The 9382-nt window shown below is 43.5% G+C and overlaps 1 protein-coding gene across 2 annotated transcripts in view; it reads right to left on the bottom strand.

Annotated features, from left to right (window-relative positions):
* Positions 1-1218: 1218 nt before the first annotated feature.
* Positions 1219-9382, bottom strand: part of COL14A1 (collagen type XIV alpha 1 chain) — a 201390-nt gene continuing 193226 nt past the window's right edge. For both annotated transcript variants that reach the window (XM_039526901.1, XM_039526900.1), the window contains 3 exons: positions 4526-4603; positions 3491-3646; positions 1219-2154 (listed from right to left, as the gene is read on the bottom strand). In XM_039526901.1, the coding sequence (XP_039382835.1) occupies positions 1835-2154; positions 3491-3646; positions 4526-4603 (554 nt within the window). In that variant the 3' untranslated portion in view covers positions 1219-1834. The remainder of the gene's footprint in view (positions 2155-3490; positions 3647-4525; positions 4604-9382) is intronic.

Raw genomic sequence — 9382 nt, 5'->3', positions numbered from 1 at the left:
TTCCATACCTCCTCATGTTAATTTGTCTGGAAGAAAAAAAATTATTTTGGCTAGTCTGTGTGAGGCAGATTTGAGTGTTTCCTGGCAAGGAATTACTATGCTTGAATGTGCATACATCCTGCCATGAAATGTAGTCAGTCAGTTATTCTATGCCATTCCACCATTCTTCCATAAAATGCAAGAAGTCCCAGTGAGAAATTTACTGTGCACCCTCTTCAATCCCCTGCTTCATAGCTTACCATTCTTCTGCAATTAGGTCAGGGTAAGAATTAGAGGGCTAAGAAATAACAATGCAGAAATTAAAGTTCAGAATATAAACATATGTGGTTATCTTACTGGAAAGAGCACGGGGAGATGAACAGGGATGGCCTTACTCCTATGCATGAATGCTCTGGTAAATTGGGGCCTAATTTTGGGCCAGAGGTTTTTGAGACTATACAGCAAAAATATACAACTTTGTTGTGGACTAAATGCCAATGAGTCACCTCCCTTTATCTTGATGAGCTAAGAGGACACACCAGGGGGTGCAAGGAGAGATTGACAGTCCATAGCTGGATGATAATGAACACACGGTGACCTTTTTCAGGGGAAGGAAGATGAGCTATGCTGAACAATAACCCTGGTGTCAGTTGCTTCATCTTTGCCATGCAATCTCTTAGCCCAACACACAGGCATTTAAGAAGCATAAGCATAGACAAAACATATTCCAAAGCGATCAGTCGTGGATAAGAATTAAAAAGTGGAGTAATTATTAAATTAGAATGTTTTTACAGTGCCTAGCACAATGGCGCCTGGATCCATGATTAAGCACTACTCCAATACAAATAATCTTGTTTCTGAGAGGTTTGTAAGTAGTCTTGGGCATTAGTCTTTGCTACTAGTTTGATACCCATATGCAGTGTCCACATGTTATATAGTCAATCTATATTTCACATTCTGTCTTCTGATTCATATTTAGTCCTACACTAGTACTTTTCAAGTAATAATACAAATTTAACTTCAACTGTGTGCATTTTGTAGCGCAAAACAAACAAGTGTCCCATTCTACTTCTTTTGTCATGATGATACTACACTGAAGGCAAAAATAAATGGTTGTAATTGGAAAGTATCTATATTCTGCCTTTACATGCCGCCATCTGAAGTTTAGTCCAAATATTTGGAGCTAAAATCAACAAAATGGAATGTTAACTTATAAAAGTTTGCAACCTTTATTTCCGTACAAAACAATTGAAATAGGTTCACAATAAATTATCAGCATGTTCCCATAGAACTTTGTGTATTTTGAACAAATACTATGAAAAAAAATCCCATTAACATAAGACTTCTTTGTGAAAGGATGTAACAGCCAGGTATAAGGAAACCTACTGAATATGCAGTCTCTTCAGTGGTGAGGTCCCTTCCAACCCTGATATTCTATGAATTTAGTAAGGTTACTCTGCTAGGAAAGCAATTTATCAAAATATTAATAGAACAAATCATATGGAGAAACATGGAGAGCAAGATACTACTGAATTAACTTTTCTGAATTGTCTTAATTACACCAGCTATTGTGATGCTTTTTTTTTTTAGATACAGTTTGAATAATGTGTCAAACAGTACACAAGAGTCTCAAAGGTCTATAAATGACCTTTTAATCTTCTAGCACCAACCCGCTAAAATACTAATAGTTTCTGGCATGCAACATAATTACCATTATTTGTTCTGTTGAGGTGGTTGTGTACAATTTTTTTCCCTTTAACATACGAGCCTGTAACCATTTTCCATGATGATAATGTAGGCAACTAGACACAAACCTAAAACTATATGCACATAAATTTTCCCTTTTAACAGTTCCTTAAGTGTTTTTTTTAATTGCCCTCTTGCGTATTGGAGCATTCACACTTCTTTTTGATATTTGCCTTCTGAAACGACTAATTCCAGGAGATCTCACTTCGATGGCGTCCATCTCTTCCTGAACAGGAGTAAACTCTGGTTGAGCAAGATGAGGTTCTGCATAGGAGGACTGGGGATATTGGGCTGGTTGGGGGTAGGACCCATGAACTATATACTGCTGTTGCTCACCATCATAAAGTTCCTCTGGGTCATAGATTTGGTAGGAGTTATGTGGCAATTGAACTACGGGGATGTCTTGATCAGTTGTATCACCGTATCCACCTTGACCCACCACCAGCAAGAATATTTATATGGTTACCACAAAAGGAGGAGAGCAGAAAATTGAAGTAATAATTAGGAAATTGGAATATTACATCTCTTTAAATACAATACATTTAATTCACAAAAAGAAACACTGAAAACATTTAACACAATTAATAAGCAGGAGAGACTGGAAACAAACCTAGCACTCGACAGCCAAGTTAGTTGGACACCATCACCAAAAATTACACAATTGCGCTTATTATTTACTAAGGCAATTTGTCTGCTTTACCAGATTCCAATTATGTCCTAGAATCTATCATTAATGGACAGAAAAGGTCAGGCAAATTTTAATTTTAACAGGGAAAGGAAGATAAGTGCATAGACAGCAGTAACACAAAGTCTGTTAGTGGCAGTCAATATTGTTGATGTAAAGTATAGGGCAGCTCAGTATCCATTTCTGACCTTCAGCCAAATGAAAGGAAAAATGCAACCAGAATGAGCCTTTCACCTTCTGGAGTGGAAGCCATTGTAAGGGATTGGGCCTTCAAATCGGAAATGAACAATAGAGGGTGGGGGTAGAGAGGAGAAAAGGATGGGAAGAGACGAACAACAAAAACATACAGATCAGTAAAACATACAAACTAAACTGTCTCATGTATTACATTTGTAGTGACTAATATCTTACTAAAACAGAAAATTAAAATTAAAGTCCAGTATCATGATTGTGTCATTGTTCCTGTTAATTTCCTTCCATTGCCTCTATCTATTATAATGGAAAACGCTACAATACAGGATCCCTAAATGTTATAGAAGGGATTTTAGAAAAGATCCTGTTTTCTGGCTTATGTTTCATTGGTTATTGATGAGCACGTGCATCCTTCTTTCAGGTTACAGTAGTTGTTGTTTAGTAGAGTTCATGCTTTCATGCTATATAGAAGCACATGAATGAGGAAACTGGGTAATATGTTTAAAGACTACAAGACTCCACTGGAGACTCAACAAATAAAACATTCAGTTGACATGTAGTGGACGCATACAATCTGACAGTGCCACATACACATACAAGACAATACTGATACACTTCATTCATGATAAAGGCTTTCTGAGTTTGATGTGAATTTTCTTGTTTCTTACTCGGTTACACTCTTCTCTTAGTGTAAATCCATTAATTAGAGCAGAACTAGACCCATAGCTTTTCAAGGGGTATCACATTTTAATGCAAGTTTTATCAAAGGCCTCCATCTTACTTTGGCTGTTGGTAAAAGCACTACACTTCCTTCTCATCCCACCCCATCTACAAAGCTGATTCCTGAAGGATGGATAAAGACTATTTACACTGAAGAAATGTACTCACCTCCCACATCATACCCAGCACAAGAAGAAGGATCACAGTAGCCAGGTTGGCCAGAAGGACCCTGTGGACCAGGAACACCTGTATGACCAGGTGGGCCTCGTTGGCCTGGGGATCCTGGTGGCCCTGGGCTGCCAGTTCGACTTTCACCAGAAGGTCCTGCATAAAGTACATGCATGGAACAAATAACTACCAGCCTCAGGAAAAGCACTGCCTTTAGAACATCCTGGCAGCACTGGAAGCACCTGCTAAGATACCTTGGCTCTGAGAGTGCTGTAAAATACCCAGAGTGACAGCTTCACTAAGGAGAAGGGGACTCCTGGGAACTCCTTAAAACTCCCCCAGCAAGAGTTTTGCGTGATTTCCCTACTGCTGATGAGCCTCACATACTCTCTGGATACTGCTAAGTCCTCCCTACCAGAGAGAGGTTTTCTTTATCCTGAAAGTTTATTATAATACTTCTGATGAGCAAATGTTTGCAGTTACTGCTCAACAGATTGCACCAAGTGTCAGGTAACTCTTCGGGGAGGATAGTCCGACCTCCCTTACCTCCTCCATTTCGTATTACATACATGGAATACTCTGCCTTTCTAGCAATATTCTCGGTGTGGGAAATCCTGGCCCTACTGAAGTCAAATCTATTTTTATCATTGACTTCAACTGGGCCAGGATTTCACCCTGTATATTTTTCCGTGAACTAAGTATAAACCTTTCCAGCAGTCATAAATATTTCAATAAGAAACCAAATGCAGCCACTCCTTATTCCACAAAAACAGGTGTCCTTTGGACAAGCGGTTTATTTCAGGCAAAGGGAGAATATGTATGTGACTGACAGAGTGTCATCATGTTGTGATGCTGGCTTGTGATGTCATGACACAAGCACTGTGACACTGAGGTAGATTTGGGACACTAAGGGTCCTGCCGCCGAAGCCTGCAAGGTGCTAGACGGACCCCTGAAAATCTCAACTGGCCTGCAAATACTAGGATGGGTTACAGCTGTGTGTTAACCCTGAGAGCTCCGGAGAGTAATAACTTTACCTGCAGGCCCTGGTGGGCCTCTGGGCCCTTGTGTTCCAACACCCGGGTTGCCTCTTTCTCCTTTCTCGCCTGGTAAACCTATTGAAATATTAACAATCAGAACAGCAGCTTGAACATAGGTCTTTATAAACCGGCTGCTTGGCTCAGTCATCTTTCCACAGACTGGTGTTTGGTAGTGAAAAGGGGGGGGATCCCATCTCTCCCTCCTGCTACAGACAGTCTACCAAAGGGGTCACAACTCTCCTAGGGCCTGCTGCCAGTATGGCGCCAGCAGGGTAGAGAGAGAGGAAGCACAGGCCACACTGCCCAAGAGGATCAGCAGAGAAGGTGCAGCAGGGGGCCAGCAAAGGTGGCTTTACGCCTCTCTACTTCCAGCCTGCCCCAATGCAGCCTCTGGAATAAATTGAGAGGAAGCCCTAGCTGGCCACAGCTGTCTCTGTAGTGTGCTGCAGCCCACAACAGCCAGGCCACTATGTGCTTCACCAACTCCCTGCCCCTAAAGCAGATCCTGTGCTGGTCCTATACCACCCTTGCACTGGCAGGAGTCCTCAGGTGGCCACTGCAGCCCCTTTAAGAGCAATGGAAAGAACCTACAATGAAGTACAGAATCTGGCCCCAAGAACAGGTAATAAGACCCTGTCTGAGGTCGCCAGTTCCATGCAGCTCTGATGTCCCTCCTGCCATAGCAAGTGAGTTAGGCCACCCCTTCCAACATGGCTGAACTTCCCCTGAAGACGTCAACTCAGTATCTGACCTATGTCATAAGAGACCACATAGCCAGAAGGGTAGAAAAAGCCCCACATTAATATACTTTTATCTCCTGAACTACTCCTATAGCATCCTTTCATACACTTGTTATAAAGCAGCTATCCCAACATAAGAAAATAACCTAAGAATGGCCATGCTAGGTACAAATAATGGTTCAACTAGCTCAGTAGCCTGTCTTCCAAAAGTGGCCAAGAGGCGGGGCAGGGGTGGGGGCCTGGAGGAAGGGATGGAGTTGGGACAGGCCCAGGGCAGGGGGTTGCAGGTCAAACACACACGCGCACACGCACGCACACACACACACACACCTGCCGGGTAGCGAGGAAGTCAGCCCCTATGCCAGCACCTAATGTTCCCCATGCCTTGTGTAGGAAACCTAGATGCCTAACTCAGTGCTGAGGATTCCACTAGGCAGTAAAGAATGGGAATCCCCCAAGCCAGCACTGCTAAGCTAGCCAATAGGAAATGCCAAGGAGAGGGGCATAGCCTAAGCTCTGCCCTTCAAAGGGAGTTGGGCACCTAAGTCTGGGCCCAAGGGAGGCACCTCCCTCTGCCATGAATGGCTGTGACCCTAACAAACCCTCAGTGCCAAGTGGCAAAGGGATCACTGCTCTGTAACAGTGGCCCCTGACATACTCATTTGTAGTGAACAAAATCCACTACATTTCTGTCATGGTATTTATCTATAAAAAGGGTCATGTAAGATACCAAAACCAAAACCAAAGCCAGGATCATGCTGGTCACTCATATCCTTCTGAAATGTATGTACTCGTGATGTTTAAAAACGTTATGGCTATGTACTGACAGACTGCCCTGACTGTTTCTATCAAGGTATTATTCCCAATGAAAAACTGGTTTCCTGCCAGACCAGCTGAAATGGTCTGTCTGTTGAAATATAAATTGAGTATTGGCTCATTCACAATCACGCCTTTGAGCTAAATGCAGAAGGAGGGCAGTGAGATGTAACAGGAGCAGGGCCGGCTCCAGACCCCAGCGCACCAAGCACGCGCTTGGGGCGGCATTTTGCCGGCAGGGCGGCAGGCGGCTCCGGTGGACCTTCCGCAGTCATGACTGTGGAGGGTTCGGTGGTCCCGTGGCTCGGGTGGACCTCCCGCAGACGTGCCTGCGGATGCTCCACCGGAGCCGCGGGACCAGCGGACCCTCCGCAGGCACGTCTGCAAGAGGTCCCCCGGAGCTGCGGGACCGGTGACCGGCAGCGCGTCCCCTGCGGCATGCCGCCCTGCTTGGGGCGGCCAAATTCCTAGAGCCGCCCCTGAACGGGAGGAGACTAGCAAGGGGAAAAGAGCTTCCTCTGGGCTGCCTTCCAAGGTATATTGGATTATACCTGGGGGACAGGGAGGGCACCCTGTTATCCTGCACTTGAGGGTGTAACTGGGCAGTACAATTACATTAATGAAAATGGGATTCCCAACCTGTCCTGGTTGGAAACACTGCAAGAAGGCTTTAGGGGAGAGATAGAGTGACCACCTTTATTAGATGGAAATAGGGGGAAGCACATGAAAAATAAGGGACATTTTAAGGAAATGTCATTTCCCTTCACATATCATGTATTTTGCTCTCAAGTGTATGTTTTTACTCCCCTCGAGTATACAATGCAATTATCATAAACTGCCATTTAATGTTTAAAATGGTCAAGGAACATCCCTTAAAATAACATTGGGAGGTCACCCTACTGAGAAACTACTTCAGACAAGAATTTTAGACTATTTAAATAAAATTAAGTGTAGACTCTAAGAAGCATGTTATACTTCTTGTTTCATATGTAATTATTTTTGTTTCTATTATCCTGACGCGGTAGCTCTTAAATCTTAATCTTTGATAACAAACATATGGGTGTTTCACTATAAATATATCTTTGTGGTGTTATAAAAGACCTAATCCTGAGTTGTACCAATTAAGTTATGTTTATACTATTCCTTTGGGAACAGGGAATCTGGTAAATTAGTGTGTCCAGTGACAGGGGCTGGATACTACAGGGGGATGCTTTCAGAGGGGCTCAGGATTTGGGGTGCACCTGCTATTTATTTGCAAGGCAAAGGGGGGACTGGCAGAGCTCTGAGGACTTTGCTTGGGTGGCTAACGGATTGATGGTGTCAGGGACCTGACAACTAGTTATTCACAAACGAGTCTCTCTCTCAGGCAGGTTGGTAACAGGGCGTCTTTCAGTCCTGAGAACTCTGCGACAGCGTCACACGCTTCTCATGGAGTTAGGCATGAAAATCCCTTCTATAAAATAAAATAAAATAAATAAATGAGGATGCAGCAGCCCCCCTTATAACTGTTAGCCCAGTGGTTAGAGCACTCACGAGTTCACCCCCCCACCACCAGATGTGGGGCAGAGATTTGAACCCCAGACACTGGGCTATAGGGTTACCCTGGGAAAGGTCTCGCTCAATCTCTCCTGTTGAAACTGTTCCACTTTGCACTACCTGTACCATCATTTCATGCAAGGCCTTATGCTAGATAGGTGGGGCACTGCCTAGTATGAGGATCTCCCTGGAGCTTAGGCACTCGGGCATCAGGATCAAGGTAGCTGTGCATGTGCCCAGGAGCAGAAATTTGGCCACATTAGGGATTTTACCAGCAGAAACATAGGCACCTAGGGAATGTAGGCAACAGCTGAGCAGGGATTAGTTTGAAACTTTGTGCCTAAATCCTTTTGTGGATTTAACTCTTTATGTCACACCCATGAATTTATGGCAGTCAAAATCTTCTAAAAACTCACTACCATTAAAAATAAAATGCTTCTTTTTAGCTGTGCGCAACAATTAAATTCAGTGCCTGTGGCCACCTCACCACTTGATGGCTATAATGCAGTGCCGCTTCTTCTACGTCTGGGGGTAACATTAGACTAAGGCCTATGTCAGAACGTGTTAAACGTGTTACCAATGTTCCTTTTATCACTTGAGAACTATTACCAGAGTACACCCCAATCCCTGCAGCCCTGACCTGGAGATTGGAATTCACGCCTCTATAACAGCTAGACTTGATTACTGTAATTCTTCATTTCCTGAATTGCCTGCCAAACAGTACTGGCAGACTATCATAGCAACTCAACAGCAAGGATTCTGACCGCTTAGCATGCAACTCCTACTCCGGAGTCCTCACGCTGGCTTCCAGGATGATGTCATGTTTGTCTTTAAAGTCTTGCTCTTCTCATGACCAGTGGCTGGGTTCTGTTTTGCTTATTTGATATTTTTCCCTCAGCTTACTAAGCTCCTTAGAACAGATGTTAGCATTTATCCCATTGTTTAAAGTCACAAATGCCCAGGGTAAAATTTTCAAAAACGCCTAAATCCCATTCTTAAAAGCAACGTAGGTCCTAGAATTCCCAATCCTCAGGGCCGCCCAGAGGATTCAGGGGGCCTGGGGCAATTTTGGGGGCCCCTTCCATAAAAAAAATTGCAATACTATACAATACTATATTCTCGTGGGGGGCCCGGCGCAAATTGCCCCACTTGCTCCCCCCCCCCCAACGGGCGGCCCTGGGAAAAATAAACCTTCTGCATCTCAGCACAAACCCAGTTTTGAGAAAACTTCTTTACAAGGTATCACTGGTTCTCAGCATCAATTAGTGCTAAAACGCACTAAAGCTCATTAAAAGGGTTGGACAAACATTTTCCGTCAAAACTTTTTCTGGATCGAAAACTAGGGGTTTTTAAAAAGCAGAAAAAAAATCACGGACAATGTCTGATTTCCTTCAAAATTTGTTGTGGTTTTTTTAATTGAAAAGCTGAAATTAGTCTGCCAAAACCTGAATATGGTTTGGGGTTTCAGAAGCGTGTGGCCAAATATTTGCTGCTTGCTGTGTTTGATTGTTTCTTTAAACAATAAAAAAATTCTGCTTAAAAAAAAAATCCAAAACTTTTGAACCACCTCAGCTTGTGACCAAACGCCTGAGCCCATCCAGTCAGAGATTTTTCCAGGTTTCTGATACTCTGTTAGCTTCCTTGACTCATATCTGTCTCCATAAACTTTGGGTTCATTTAGGTTAGAACATAAGAACAGCCATACTGGGTCAAACCAAAGGTCCATCCAGCCCAGTATCCTGTCTACCGACAATGGCCAATG

Source organism: Mauremys reevesii, linkage group 2, assembly GCF_016161935.1.
Source record: "Mauremys reevesii isolate NIE-2019 linkage group 2, ASM1616193v1, whole genome shotgun sequence".
Lineage (NCBI taxonomy): Eukaryota > Metazoa > Chordata > Testudines > Geoemydidae > Mauremys > Mauremys reevesii.
This window is presented reverse-complemented; position numbering and strand designations above follow the sequence as displayed.